The sequence below is a fragment of the Tiliqua scincoides genome, chromosome 4 (assembly GCF_035046505.1).
Source record: "Tiliqua scincoides isolate rTilSci1 chromosome 4, rTilSci1.hap2, whole genome shotgun sequence".
NCBI lineage: Eukaryota > Metazoa > Chordata > Lepidosauria > Squamata > Scincidae > Tiliqua > Tiliqua scincoides.
In genome coordinates, this window is record NC_089824.1 from 162,607,169 (window position 1) to 162,623,463 (window position 16,295).

A 16,295-nucleotide genomic window follows, 5' to 3' on the forward strand; every position below is an offset into this window, starting at 1 on the left:
TAGTTTTTGATAAAGTGCCCTAGAAAAAGGGATATTGCCTGAGAGACTGTTGCATGACTTCACAAGGGATGAATTCAGGTACCAGAATCTGTTCTTGCAAGTTGAGATATTTACAAGGAGAAAGAAAGAGAAGCCAGCCCTAAAATTAGATCTTTGTCCTTGAAGCTCAACTAAGTGGCCCCCATTCCTGTGCAACACTGTCCTCTACTGGAAGGTGGTAGTCATGTAGGCAAACTTCAATGGAGAATATTTAGCTGCCACCACTGATAGATAAAGTAACTGATAGATAAGCTAACAGTTACCCAAAATGCATTTGTTACAATCTCCGAAATTCCTACTTAGCCATAAAATATCAGCAAATTACTAGGACCTTGCTCTTCATGAGTTTTATGGGCATTCCTCTTCAGTTTGTTACATGCAACTCTTTCAAGGTTGCACTTTTGTACTTTATCTGGAGTTTGCCAAACATTCTTCAAATTGGGAAAAAGTGGATACAATCCTCACACCACACAGCGTTTTCACTGCTACTGTATTTGATGAATGAAATGATGTTGTTGTTATGCTATGGTTTGCAAATGCTATGTGTTCTTGGTGTCTAGTAACACAACTCCCCAATCAATCACATGCAGTTAACAGTACTTGCCATACAACTTTCTATCCATACAGAGCAAAACTTATGTCAGAAAACAATTGCACAATAATATACTGTTTGAAGTAGGACACATATTCTTTTGGGGAAAACAGGCAAAAATGCAGTGCCATTTGAGTGATCTTACAAAAAAATTGAATGTGTGGTCCTACCACAACATGATGGCTGTGAGGATTAAAATGAAGACTGGGGGATTATATGTTAATCTACACCTTGTCATAAAGCAAGAAAGAAAAGATATAAATAAATAACAAGGACTCTACACTTAAAGATAGGACCTTTCAAATAACTGATGCTGCTGTCTATGCATATTATCCAGCAGTGAGAAATGGACAAAAAGTTTATTTTCTGCTCCTCCCAGAAAGAAATGTGTATAAAAGCACAGTTAACATGGAACCCACATAGTATTATTGAATGATTCTATTGAAGTCCTTCTATTATTGAAGTCCTTCAGCAGAGTGCAAAATAATAATAATAATAATTCAATCAAGAGATACACTGGTTTAAGTAAAAAAATGAAGTGTATTTCAGAGGAGTATTTGAACATCAACATGCAGGTACAACATGAATAAAAATTATTGCACCTCTATTATGTGGCAATTTTTCAAGTTTCTAAAAACACATATCCCATAACATCCTCTTCGCTTGCTAGGTGTCAAGGAACACCAGTTTGAGATGGAACCCAGCATGAAAGCCACGTTCCCATCCTCCAGAACAACAAAATAAAAGCACAACGTAAACACACACAAGGCCGTAAAATCACCTACTAGAAGTACAGCATCATCCTTCACATTCAGTAACATTAAACTGGAGAATGACTTCACCCTCCCCTCAGAGGAAGAAAAAGCAAAAATTCCAAATCACACCTTAATTCAGTGCTAGTGAGAAAAAAACCCACAGGTCATTCCTCTTACCCTGCTCCCTGGTGGGTATTCTTTTGTAGCATATTGAATACCAAATGGTATTGGGCACCATTACCCAGAAGTGGTTTTAAGCAGTGCTATAAATCTAATATTTACACTAAATATCAATTTTATGGTATTAGATGACCATTTAATGGTGTATTGCCCAGGAAAGAAAGTTGAATACTGAAAGGTGAAAGGCAGCATTAACAAAATGAACACCTAAACCAAGGAGAAGAGAAATTGGAAAAACAACACACAAAGATGACAGCACATGTCTCATGGCTATATAGTTTTTTTTCAGTTGCTTCCATTCATGGTATATCATGAAGATGAAAGTCTCAGCTGGATGAGCACTGTAGGCTTTAAGTCACTTAACTGAATTATAAATAGATAATACTTGTCTTGTCCCCTCTACATGGTAACAACATCATCAGTTCAACTCTGTCAATATACACTACTTCCTGCTAGGCTTAATATTTGTAAGTGCTTTAAGATCTTAAATTTTGCCCTTAGTAACCTCATGATTGTCAGAACTCTTTGATATATATTTACATTTCTGAAGAATAAATCTGCTTCATTGGCATGGGGTTTTGATGGCATGGGTTTTTTTTTTTAATTTTTGCCAATAATTTAGTTCAAGTGGGTCCACTGTTATGGGACCCTTCCAAAATAGAGGAAAACACTGAAGGCATTAACTTCTACAACTTTCCAGGTAATGGCAGAAGCAGCATATTAAAAATATATTAAGTGACACCTACAATACTGCATTGAGGTGGCCCAATACATGTTTATTTGGCTAAACTAGAGAGACAAATCCTTTGGCTGCTATTTTGTATACAGATGCTACAGGATATATTAGAAGCTACATTATTTATTCCCTGGGCTCAAATGCACACACTGTAAATCATACCTTTTAGGATATTCAAGTTAATGTGCAATTCTGAGTCGCTATGCCACCAGATCATATTAGCAACAATTCCCTTTTCTTATCATTATCAGTGTACTGACAACCAACTGCCTTTGTTTAAAGGGCAATGCAGCATCTTGATGGGAAAGGCTGGTGAGACAGAGACTTGGCTAGATGGAGAGAAGCCTAATAATGTATTTAAAATGTCAATGCATAAGGTTAGCTCTTGAGCACTGGTGGGCAGGATGAAGGAGATTAGCATATATTATCTAATAAAAACATGGTGGAAACTATTACTGATAAAATTTTGAGTACTCAAGCTTCAAATTAATGTATGAGAAAGCCAATGAGTCTTCTTTTTACAGCATTACCACATGCAAAACACACCCATTCCTTTTACTTACTCATTTATTTGTAAGTCCATGCACTACACACTCACAGAGTAAACAGTGGTTAACAAAGAGAACCCACATCAAAATTAAGTTGGTCCGGTTGAAACCAAATAATATAGAATAGAATGAGGTACAGAGTAGCATGGAAGTTGACCCCCCCCTCCCAAAAAAAATAAAAATAAAATAAAATTCTAACACATCAGGGATGAAATCAGGCAAGAAGAACACAGGCAAGAAATTTCAGGCAAGAAGCCTGAAATGCAATTATCATAAATTAAAGTTTTAAGAATATGTTCCTATTCAAATAGTCCATTTAGGCTTTCGAAGGAGAAACAGAGCAGGAAGAAGCTTTATAACAAAAGGTATGACAGAGTAATGAATGTGCACTGTAATTAACTGAAGTGTTTGCCCTGGAAAGTGAGTACAGTCACCATGTGATAATCTCCCTATCTATGCACAATCAGCTGACTATGCAAATAATTACTTTCTCTGCCCACTCATAACAGATGTATTCTGTTAGACAAGGCTATAAATTTAAATTCACCAGGATTATGGGGTTTGTAAAAGGAACCACTTTTGCCCATAAACTGTAATTGGACACGATAAGTAATAAGACTTGGAACGCTGCAACTATTTTATTATTTGTCAGTGCTAGATGTAGCTGTCTCTAAAAAACATGGCCATACTGAACATTAAAAAGAAATCAAAATATGTTCTTAGAAACTACAACAATTTTAGAATGTGAATTAAACAGTGGAGGGGGAAAAATTTATATTAAATTTGCAGTTCAGCTGTGTGATGTAAGGGTAAATTCACTGTACATGAGAAAGTGAGACTGAAGCTAAAGAGACTATTAATGATGTTTTGGTCTTCCACTTATGAGTTGGTAATGATCACTTCCCACCTACTCTTAAGTCAGCTCTAAATTGCTTTCACTACAAGCTAGCCACACACACACACACACACACACACACACACACACACACACAAAATATGAGTGGTCTCAAATGCTCACTTCCCTCCAGCAAGGTCTTAGAGGACTGGGCTAGGATGCTACTTGTCATTAAATAAATGAGGAACCCAGTGCATCTCTGTTTAGGTTATAACCTGCTCTGAGCAAAATCAAGTTGATAAGGCAACAAGCATTAAAAATACTTAAAAAGGCAGAAGGTGGGAGTGTCACATTTCTTTTTAAAACAAAGTAAAAATAAATCAAAAACAAACGGAAGTATCTTGACTTTTCACTTGAGAAATGATTTTTGCCCCAGTTTTGAAGATGTTTTCCCATTGCACAAGCCTGAATGCAAAGTTACCTTTGCAGATATGTGCAGAAGTCTATGACATGTAAAGAAATAAGATATGAAGTGGCATGAAAATTCTGCCATCAAAGATGTTTATTGCCAACGTAAAGCAATTAAAGAAATTGGTGGTCAAATGTGGCATTTTCAAATGAGCTGCCTAATTTTGCAAATGCAGTTCTCCAGAATTTTTCAAGAAAAGAAAAATACTCAAGGAAGACAATGCATAGGATGCTCCAAAATTAGGGCAACTTTTTTTAAAAAAAAGTTTGCAAACCATTTTGTAATCCCGTTTTAAAGATACCCTGTTAAGAAGCATCAAATGGCAAATGCTGTGTACAAAAATAGAATTGCAAGAATGAAAAAGGCAAGAGTGTGAAAACACAAATCTACAAAAAATAGATGTACAGGTTTTCTGTTTTATATTTGTGTTCTACTAATGCTGTTTGTTTCTGAATGTAGAGACGCTACTATGCTTTCTTCCCAACACTTTCTGACAACAGGAAGTCTCTTGTTTGCGGCTGATCTCCAGTCTCTCCAATTTTTCCTGGCATCAGGGGAGTCTCCTCTTTAGAATTCAGGCTGCAGTCTGGACTGGATGACACCCTCATGCTCTGCTTTGTAGTACCATGTGACTGATCTTCAGGTGGAGGTTTCTGATACCCACTCTCCAATACTTGCAGTATGTTAGAATGACCAAGTTCTGACTTCTCTTTTGCTCCCACTGGACACTCTGCCTCCCATGAGACTGCTGGACTTTCTGACTCAGTGGAGGTGCCACATATTTTAATGAGACTACCTGCGGTGAAAACTTTGGATGTTTCTGGATATAGACTTTCCTTTAGTGTCTCTTGTATTACTTGCTTTGACAAGCTGTCTTGTGAATAACACAGCACCTCCTGAGGGAACTCTTCTCTTGTTGTTTCTAGATCTCTTGAGTCAGACATGTTGAAATTCACTGGATCCAACATGTCTTTTGCATCTGTTACTACATGAACTGGCCAAACTCCTTTTCCATCTTCAGCTGGAGCAACTGCCACAGGGGTAAGAGTTGGACTACTTGAAGGACAAGCTAAACTCATGTTATCACCACCTATTGGACTTCCATGTTTTGAAATGATCTCTGAAGAGGACAAACTTTGCAGTTCACCATGAGGAGACCTCTGTGCACAGACTTTGTCAATGTTTGTTAGATTCTGCAGGGTAATACCCTTCTTAGTGAACTGGAGTTCCTTTTTATGAGGTGAATCTTTGCAGTCCATTTGGCTAACTAGTGGAGGAGAGCTTATACTAGCTGTGCAAGAAGAAGAAAGTGCTAATGAAGATTTAGTTTCTTGAGACAACGAGTAAGTGGTTTCTGTAGAAGCAGATTCCTTCAGATTATCTCTGCCAGTTGCCAGCCCTGCGTAGTCATCTTGACCAAGCTGCAGGAGTCCCATTGGTAGGCACTTCATCTGCTCAGGACAGTCTGTGCTTGTTTGGCTAATCAGAGTGTCCTTAGCATCTTCAAAAGAGGTACCGTTTTCACTAACAAGTTTGAGGATATTGCCTTGTAGTAACTCTGCTGCTGTTCCACATTCTAACACTCGCTTAACTGTTTCACTGTCACAAGGCTTTTCTACAGACAAAGTTCTTGTGCAAACCTCAGATTGTGACTCATCTACATCAGTCAGCAGCACCATTGCCCCTTCTTTTGATTGTTTTTGATGATTTCCCTCTTTGTGCACATTGTCAGCTTTTGGCTCCTCAGGAAGAAAAGCATCATCCTCAATACTATCTTTGCTTTCCAACTTTGAAGAATGCTTGTTATCCTCCAAGAAAGGATCTGAAATGCGATGGTCTATGCTGAAGGGCCTATCCAATCTTTTCCCATCTTGACTGTCTTCTGATCCTTCATCGGTTTCATCTTCAGAAGAATCTACCTCTGTGATGGCCTCCTGCTTTTGTAGGGGCTCCCTTCTCTCCACCCTGTCTTGCCGAATGGTCCCCAAGTTCCTGGGAGAAGGTTTTTGTAGTGTTCCTTTTTCTGCAAGGCCAACTTTACCTCCTGTTGCCTCATTTATTGATTCCTGCCAACTTTGGAGGCCTGGATCCCTCTGGAGCATCTCCTTCTTGAATTCGGAATGGGAGATGTCTAAGCTGTGCTTGCGTGAAGTGGACAGCTTTTTTTCTGAGGACAGAGAGGAGGTCAACTTCTCAGCAGACTGGACTCTCTTCAGCAGAGGGGATCTTGGTGGCTCAGCACTCTTGGGTCTTGAAATCTGTCGAACCAGAGGTGGGGAGGAGTGTAACTTTACAGGGAAAGACTGGATCACACTTGAACTGCCAACTGAATGCCCTGGCAAAGGAGAAGGGGAGCGCTGAGGTGAAGTTGACTGTGGAGTTGGTGAAGGAGTGTGAGCAAGTGGCGAGAGAGGAATGTTTCCTGCAGATTTACGTCTTGGGGATCGGTACTGCCGTTGAAGCTTTGGTGCTAATCCATGCAAAGAGCTGGGTCGGATGTGTCCTGAGCTGGCAGGAGAGTTGGGAACACTGGAACTTGGTGAACTGCTCTGAGAAGAGTTTCCACCAACTAAAAACATCAGAAAAGGAAAAGCATTAAAAACCAAGAATGTTAAGACAGCTGAACAGCATTAGGTACTGCTGTACTATGTAACGACAGACAAAATCACTAGCCTGTTGCAACCTGGCAATGGTGGCAGATTTAGCAAAGAGCTAGCTAAGCCTGCAGATTCAACTAAGAGTGAATAATTGCACCAGAAAAAAAAATTAGGTGCCATGACCTGCACCCTGTCCCATCCAACTACAGAGCTGCCCAGTATGCAGAATATAGCATATCTGAAATCTTTACTTGGACATCAAAGTTCAACTTGTTTTCTCATGTTTTAAGGGCATTTCAAATTCTTTTACTGGTTTTTAACTGCTGTTCCATACATGCTAAATTAGCTGCTTTCATCTGCGGTTTATCAGTGCTTAGTTTGATATCTATATGAATTTGTTTGGAAGCTACCTTGATAAAAATTTTCATCTAAAAGGTGAGGTTTTATTTATCCTATAAATAAATAAAACATAGAAAAGTAACCAACTGCGCATCTTGGGCAAATTCCATGTCACCTAAATACTATATGAAAATAAGCACACCAATTGTTAGTACAGTATTAGTGCACAGTTTTATGAACTGTGCTTCCTTTCTAAAATTATCTCCTCCAAATCAGATACCTGGCTCCTGCAATTCTGTACTAATATCGCATCACCTGACCCACCAACTCAGGTCCTACACCTTTCTTATGCCACAGCACTCCACTACCTTTATACCACATTATCATTTCTGTCGCTTATCTCTCATACACGCCTCCTTCCTACATGACACCAGCTGCAACCTGAAAAACAGGCCAGCTGCAGTCAGACTTTTTCCCAGTGGGGGATACAACTCATTTCAGAAAATCTGAGCCATAATGGTTCCGATTATGGTTCATGGGCATGTTCCCTGCATCTTCCAATCTGAGGGAAAAACTGCATCATATGGGCATTTAACTTGTGTGAATTCAAGTATATGTTCTTAGCCAATAAAAATAAAAAATAAAGTTAATATAGTGTGGGCCATTCCACTCACTGAGCATATGCCCAGGACAGAGCAGGAGATGGGACAATGAACCTATTGTCGTCCCCCCCCCTGTTGTCTCAGTTCCCATATGCCTCTCATAGTGTGATCTAGTTTTTAAAGATATAGTACTTATTTTTTCAGATTTAAAGGTAGTTTTCACTGTATGCACTCCATAACCTAACCCTCACATAATATGTAACCTGACTATACTGCCACATCAGAAGGACTAACTTACCAAGTTCACCCTCTAAATTTTTCCTTTTACCTGAATGCACAGACTCTGGAGTTGATCGATAACTCTGCGTTGGTGAACGAGGGGAGAGGTTGTGAGTCGGTGAACCAGGAACACTTTCCCCAGAAGACAAAGAACGGTTGAGGGAAGATAAACTTCTGCTAGTGTGAAGCAAAGAAGCCTGCTTGGTAATCTTCCTGAACAGAGAGCTTTTCTTCTTACTGGCAAAGAAAAAGTAAGGACAAACATCATTTATAAAAGCAAAATGTTTATTATAGGCATACCCTGATTTTAATCCACTTAACTTTCACTGCTTTGCTTTTTCAACTGCTTTTAATTATAACCACATTTCAAATTTTGTCCACATGCTTTCCTCTTTCGTACAATTTCTTCCAACTTTCCACAATGCTTGTTGATGTTCTTATATTTATTTTTCTTTTATTTCTGTTTATTTAGGTTTGCCACATATTTGCATATGTTATATACAGTTGTGTCCCCTTATCCTCAGGGGTTCTGTTCCGGAATCCCTCCTGCCTGAGGACAGCGGAAACTGCAGGTATCCCCTCCCCTCCAGAGGGGTTTCTGAGCTCAGCATTGGCCATGGATGTCCGTCCACAGCCTCACTAGCCAAAATAAATTTACATGCTAAATAAGGCTATGCTTTGACTTTCATTCATTTTTTATTTTCATCCATGCTCTGGTCCCTAACTAGATGAAAATGCAAGGTATTGCTATATACACTGTTCCTCATTGACTAGTAAGTACAACGTTTTTGAGACTTAAAAAAGTCCTGATGATAGCTTTCTTTCTCATAAATTACTTTGGCAATTACTATCAAGGTATCATTTCCTTTTCTAGAATCAAACATAACTAACCTTTCTTGCCCATCTTTTGTTCTGCTTTTCTTGTTCCTTCGAGCCATTTTGGATTTGTAGCTAGCCTTCCGAGCTGGCCCAACTTTGATTGATGTATTCTCAAAAGGTGTAGTAGATATGGATACCTTATTTCCACTCTGCAGTAAGAAAAAAAACAACCCTAATATAGTATCTTGCGATTCATCTATTCTTCTCTTGTGCGTGTGTTTTTTTTTTTTTGTTTGTTTTTGTAGTGCTGGATGTTAAAGCAAGGGTCAATAAAAGTCTATCACTGTCTTAAATTCCCCTGACTAATTATATTTCTTTATATTCCTTCCAATATTTGCCTTTAGAAAATGCTACAGGGGAGACTTCTTGAATCAGTAAATTTCCCAATGATTAAACAATAACTTTCCACTTGAATGACAACTCAAAAAAGCTAATACTACAATGCTGGTTACTTCAACATAAGCCTTGTTAAGTAAGCAGGTTATCAAATTAAAACATGTCCACCATCATCTTCATCCAAGAAATTCTATAAAGCAGCATTTTCTGGATTTAGTTGTATTTTAGACATTTTCTGCTCTGAATAACTGATATCAAAATGAAAACCATAATAGAATAGGAACTAGAAGAATTTATTAAAATGAGTTTCAAAGCAATTATCCAGGAAATTGGCTTGCTGTGTGTCCCCTACTGAGTTTTAGTATTTGCAGGATTGTTCTTAAGATTCCATCAGAAAGGCATTGAGTTACTGGAATGTAAATGGGATCAACATTTTTGGCTGACATACATGCATTTTTCTAGCAGAACTTCTAAAATTCCACATTGTATAAACTTTTTTTTTTTTTTAAAGGGAAGACTCTCCTTTCAACCTATATTTAAATTACTCAACAGTTTATTTTTTAAATTAAGGATTTTGGGTCTTACACACTTCGCCTGCCATATAGTATGTGCGCTGAGTCTTTACCTTCAGAACCAACTCCACTACTTCTGTATGTACCAATCCATGCACAGGTTCTCCATTCACATGGGTGATTAAGTCCCCTTCTCGCAAACCAGCCTCACTAGCAGGACCACCTTCTTCTACATGCTGCCAATGAGAGAGAGAGATGTGAGGAGGAAAGGATTAATTTCTCAAGCAGTTTGCTGCCAATCCTTACTCATCAAATTTGTTACTGTAAACTACAGAACATATATGCCACAATCACAGCCATGCTCACTGCCAATTCATTTTCCTTGTCACTTGTGAAACTGTAAGGATCTGCCTTACCAAGTGAAACCACTGACTGATATAGCAGCAGTTCTCTGGGATCCCATTCAATGATCTTTTCTCATCTTCCTACCTGAGATCTTCTAACTGGAGATGCTAGGGATTGAGCCCAAAAGCTGCCATGCATCAAGGCAGACCCTTGGTCTGTCTAGTTCAGTATTGCAGACACTGACTGGTAACAGCTCTCCAGGGTTTCTGACAGAAATTTTTCTTTACCCTATCTGGAAATGGACTTTCTAAATACAAAATGTGCTCTACCACTGAGCTTTATATTACTATTCTTCCTCCCACTTCCCTGCAAGACAAGTACTTATTAACTCTGTCATTACAAGAGTTCAGATGTATTACGATTATTAATATTTCCTTAGACTATGAATTATTCCACTGCACTTTGGTCAAATTCATTTTTCCTCATGTTTGCTGGTTTTGCTTGTGCTTGTTATGGTGTTTTATTTTCCTGTTTTTGCTAAAATTTTAAGATACTTTAGTGATTTCATTACTGGAGTGGGAAGGTAGCCTATATAAAAATAAAAATGAGTAATATAGTTATATACTACTTTCCCAAATAAAATCTGCATGAAGTGGTTTATAGTAACTATATAAAGCAACAGAAACAGGCAAATCAGCAGTCTAAAACCATCACATCAAAGTAAATCACCATGTTAGCTAAAACAAAAGGCATGATCAACAATACAACAGGGTGACTTCAGTTAAAAGGCAAGCAGAACAGATTTGTTTTCAGGGATCTGTGCTTCATGACAGCTTAGTTTTCTACATAATGCAGTCCTTGCCAAGGTCAAGTGGAATAAGGATCAGAAGTAAATTTGCAGAAGCAATTATTGCCAGAAAATTCAACTTCAAATTATTATTGTATCACTGATGATTAGCTTCAAACAATAATCTCCATTTAAATGAGGAAACTCTAAGTGAAGTCCAGGGGGAAATTGGGATACTTTCTCTTCCCTTCTCTGTTTTACCTGTGAGCATTATGCAATTAAAAATGACAAACACACTTTGTGGGTAATGGCTTTGGCAAACAACCACATTCAACTTTAAAAAGAAAGCACTTTCGCTCACACATGCAACCCACCCAACCCCCACTGGTTGAGAAAATGGGTGAAAGAGAAACAGCAAGTATACACATAAGCCCCTTGTACAGCTCGCAGCTGAACTGAATTCCAAATCCCTGGTCAATTCAGCGGGAAGACAGTGATGCTTTAAGACATGTAATCAACTCCAAACAGATGTGTGAAAAATCCTAAGGGAAGAAGATGATCTGAAGCAGACCATCATTGTCAACTCAGCTCAGGAGAAATTAAATGTAATTAACCCATAGGTTACTGCTTTGATAGAGAACACACACCCACTCCACACACATTTCTCTAGAAAGGAGTAACCATTCCCGAGATGGTGTTGGAAAATACTCTAAATAAAAAAGGATTTTATTAGACCTAGTTTGTTAAAAAAGATTCCTTTAATACCAAATTCACCTACAGGCTAGTCAAGTCATAACAGATGAATACAAAAACCAAAACATACCCAGACCATGTGATGCACCGTGTAGATATCACTGTTCCCCATATAGACTCTAATGGCACGAAGTGTGAAGCCATATTTCTTTCCAGCTCGGTGAATGATGATTGGTGGTTTGGGATTCATAACAGCAGGAGAAAAGTCCCGACTTGGAGAAGAGTCTCTTGAAGATGGGTTGGATGAAAGAGAATGAGGTGACATTGGACTAGCCAATGGAGAACATGTATGGTGCTCTACAGGACAATACAAAAACACTGCAAATTAGAAAGCCTAGTTTTCCAAGGCAAAAAACTAAATTACTCAAAATGAATTAAGTATTTTGCTGGTGTGAGACTTGAAATAGCTGCATTTTAAAATTTCCAGTGTCAAACAGTAGCCATTTCCTGCTTTTTTTTTTAGCCACACTAAGCTATTCTAGTTCTTCCTTTATGAAAAAAATTATGTTATACTATATCATAAAAATTATTGTAGAACATGGCACCTCACAACAAAATGCTTGCATATTCATACAGCCACGAGATCTGCCAAAAATTTCACCCAGTGCAAAATTTTACATCAGAACAGTCCCTTAGCCACACAAAAACACCACTTATTAGGAGATCCAGGAAGTCCCTCCAGGGAGAAAGGCAGGGTAAAAATAAAATTAATAACAACAACAACAACAACAACAACAACAACAACAACAACAACACATATTGGCCAAACAAAACTCCAGCTGTTAGAAAGAAATCTCTGCTAACACATCATATAAGAATTTTAGTGGAGGGCTTGTCGTTAGATATTTTAAGGTTCATGAAGTTAGTGTAAATCTGGTGGCTCACAGGACTCTCATGCTCTTTAGAATGACATTCTACAGAAAAAGAAAAAAACTGCTAGATTTGCAAAATCAGTATTTATGGTCTTTCTGAAAGGACACCAACACAAAGACAAGCAAAGAAGACCAAAACATTGGCCAAATGTTCCTAAAATGCGAGGAGGCTAATAAGTTGGATAAAGGATTTTGCCTTTCATGGGCACCATGACCTAGCATTCATGAAATGAAGACAAGTAACTAGTTAAAAATCAGAAAGCAGAGGGTAAAAAATAATGGATAGAAAAAAAGCAGGAAGTCTTTGAAGGATCTGGAATATGTAGTTTATTCATACATGATCAGAATCAGAAGTAGCTGATGACATGAAATTAATTCAGGGTGATGGAATCTCAAGCAGACTGAACTCCAAAAAGGATCTCTCCAAGTGAGATGACTGGACAACAGAATGGCAGATAAGAATTTGTGTACAGGCTGAGCTTACTTACCTACAAATTTTATATCTGTGGGTCTGGCCCAATGGGGGTCCCCTGGACCCCCTGGTGAGCCAGACTTTGCCCAACCTGGGCTTTCTGAAGCTCAAAGAGGCTATGAATGTCCACACATGGCCTCTGGGCTTCAGAATTGCTCCATAGTGCGAAAAAACACTACTTCCAGTTCCCCAAGGGAAGCCAGAGTGATTTTTTTATGCCTTTTAAGGCATTGAGGCCTGGGGAAGCTTTATAAGGCACAAAAAGTCAGTTGTGTGCACTAGTTGTGCCTTGGGAAACCAGATTTTTTCACGCTATGGGGACATTCTGAAGCTGGCAAAGGCTGCATGTGGACGTGCATGGCCTCTGCCAGCTTTAGAAAGCCCTCCAGAGGTGACCAGAACACAGCTCCAGTTGCCTTTGGAGGGTTTAAAGGGGATGAAACCACAGATTTACTTATCTACAGTTTTTGTCATTCACGGGGGGGGGGGGGGGTTGTTCATGAACTGAGCCTCTGCAGATACTGAGGCCCCACCTGTTAAGTGCGAAGTGCACTGTTACAGTGCAAAGTGATACAGAAAGCGCAATCCAAACTGTGCACTGGGCCAGCGCAGCAGCTACTGCCCTGGCAGTAATATGCCATAAGGCACACTGTGACATCTGGTGAGTGAGCAGTATTGGCAGAGTGGCCTGTGCCACCTCACCAGCACTACATTTGGAGCCCCCAGATACCAGTGCAGGCAGGTAAGGTGCTGAGTGGCACAGGGGCACAAAGTGGGCAGTGGAGAGGCAAGAAGAAGCGATTTCTGGTCGGGAGGAGGGCAGAATGGGAGCGGATCAGGCCCAAGAGAGGGGCAGGAATGGCAGAGGCCTCCTCCACCATATCCTAATCCCCTTCTTGGGCCAGGCAGACCTACAGAGGGCTGCTCTGACTTCTGCCAGCTAAATAGCTGACAGAGGTCTGAACAGTCCCATAGAATTGGCTGGGGTGTTACGTAGGGAAAAATGGAAAATATCCCCTTACCCCAGGAGATCTCCAGCAAGCTCCCAACTAGTGCTAGATGCATCACAGGCCATGTGACTTGGCTGCAACAGCACTAGTTAGGATTGGGCTGCCAGATAAACAATCCCTACTAATAAAAGTATTAATGGGACTTAACCTATTTGGGATTACCCAAAAAGGGATCTTAAGTTCATAGCAGAAAACTCAATTTTTTTTGATGTAGCAGAAAAGAAAAGCCTTCATTTATATAAATTATTTCATACTACAGGGGACCCATGGTATTCACAAGTCTGGCATCAGTGGCTTTAACTTGCTGCAGATACCAGCAGATACCGAGGGGGGGGGGCAAATTTAAAGGGCTTTTAAGAAGCACAACAAAATTGGTTTCCCTATCTTCATGTAGCAAAATCATGCCATTTCTAAGTCTCCAGCACTATTTTTAGAGTTGACCCATTTCTGGATCAAGCTGAGGTTACTGGCTCCTCCCAGCCTCACCCGAGAATGGACTGCGATGCAGTCTGGGGCAAACCTGGGAGGAGCAAGGAACCCCTGGGTGACCCAGAAGTGGGTTTTTCAGCTCTAAAAGTAGCTGTGGTGGCTTGGAAATAGAGCAATTTTATCACTCAAAGATAGGAAACCCAATTTTGGCATGTTTTGTTTTTTTAAACCCTTTTAAATTTGCCCCTGCCCCCAGTATCCACTGATTTCAGTACCTACAGGGAGTGGGGTTCTAGAACAGAACACACGCAGATACCAAGGTTCCACCTGTACTTGGCATAAGAGTTTTACTTTGGACACTGCTGAAGTTGACAAGAGTTTAAAGAGAGAGTGAAAAGAGAAATCTCAACAGTTAGGCAGGACATGATCAAACTCAGGAACATGCCATGAACCTGATGGACAGCAGGTTCAGAACGAACAAGAGAAAGTACTTGTTCAGACAGCAAAATAATTAACTTGTAGAACTCAGCATTGTGAAATCCTCCAGTAAATATGACTTTCACAAGTGATTAGGTAAATTCATGGAGGATACCTACCAATGACAATTGATAGGAAATTAGCTAATTAAACTTCCATGGTCCATGTAATTAGTTTAAGTTAATCAGACTTCCATGTTCAGAGACAGCATACTTCTAAGTACCAAATGGGGACTATGACGGAAAATGCTATCTTTACAAGACTGGAGAATATTATGCTTGCACCTACCCACAGTGGGAAAGAGAATACACAGGACTAGGTAGCCACTAGTTCGATCCAGTGTTTATTATGGTAGTAAAAGTGGAAGAAAGTACAAAACTAATTTATCCTATTTCTTGGCAACCCACGTAGAGGCCATAAACACTTTGCCCCTTCAGTGACCACTGCAGCTAATAACAAACTGTGCAGAGCTTTTGGGAAACAACTAGGAGAAGTTGTAAGTAAAGCAGTTCTGCCTAGAGACACATGCTGATGCATGGCAACTGAAATATCTATTTTTCATATTAGTGTTTCAAAAGTCAGGTTATCAGGTTACCCCTTTTACTGCTATAACAGTGTTTCTTAACATTTGTCTTACATCGTACCTCTTCACACGGTTCACCTATTTGAAGTACCACTGGCAGTAATGACATCATCGTCTGTTACTTCTGGGTTGGGACGCCAGATGTGACACAACCAACACCAATAAGAGGCTCAGGGTGAACGTGAGGTCTCTTTGAGCACAGGAAAGCATGCTTTGAAGCACTGCCTGCCAGTGGCGTAGCTAATGATCACGTAGCCCGGTGCCAAGCTCACAATGTGCCAAGCTCACAAAGTGATGTCACAACCAGAAGTGATGTCACAACCAGACTTTTTAAAATGTGAAAATTGGGGGGAACCCACCTTCTCCCCCAGTCAGTGGAATAGCTAAGGCAACTATCTGCTACCCAGGGTCAAACAAGATTTTGTAGCCCCTGTATGATAAAATCAAATTTAATAAATAAATAAAAGTTATCGGTTCCATGCTGTATCATAACAACATCTCATTGGCACTCAGAACCATCAGTCGTATAGGTGATTTTGGAGTTAAGCAAATCCACTTTTTGTTCCACAAGTCAGTTGTGTTTTCATTTTCTGGTTAATTGGGCATAACTTTTGATAGAATTCCAGTGCAGTTTGTTTCACTGCACTCTGCATTAAATAACAATAACAATAAAAACTTTATTTTTATCCCGCCCTTCTCCCCAAAGGAACGGCGGCTTACAACATATTAAAAAAACAAACAAAAAACAACAGATTAAAACATAATTTAACAGATAAAAACATTAAAAACACATTAAGAGAAACCATAAAAAGAGTAATCAGATAAAAGTCAGAATAAAAAGAGCATAAAACAGCAGTTCAAGGAGGAAT

At 39.4% G+C, this 16,295-nt stretch overlaps 1 protein-coding gene across 3 annotated transcripts in view; it reads right to left on the bottom strand.

The window, feature by feature from the left end:
• Positions 1 to 3,019: 3,019 nt before the first annotated feature.
• Positions 3,020 to 16,295, bottom strand: part of MAST2 (microtubule associated serine/threonine kinase 2) — a 217,493-nt gene continuing 204,217 nt past the window's right edge. For all 3 annotated transcript variants that reach the window (XM_066626695.1, XM_066626696.1, XM_066626694.1), the window contains 5 exons: positions 11,654 to 11,880; positions 9,812 to 9,934; positions 8,863 to 8,999; positions 8,021 to 8,208; positions 3,020 to 6,723 (listed from right to left, as the gene is read on the bottom strand). In XM_066626695.1, the coding sequence (XP_066482792.1) occupies positions 4,622 to 6,723; positions 8,021 to 8,208; positions 8,863 to 8,999; positions 9,812 to 9,934; positions 11,654 to 11,880 (2,777 nt within the window). In that variant the 3' untranslated portion in view covers positions 3,020 to 4,621. The remainder of the gene's footprint in view (positions 6,724 to 8,020; positions 8,209 to 8,862; positions 9,000 to 9,811; positions 9,935 to 11,653; positions 11,881 to 16,295) is intronic.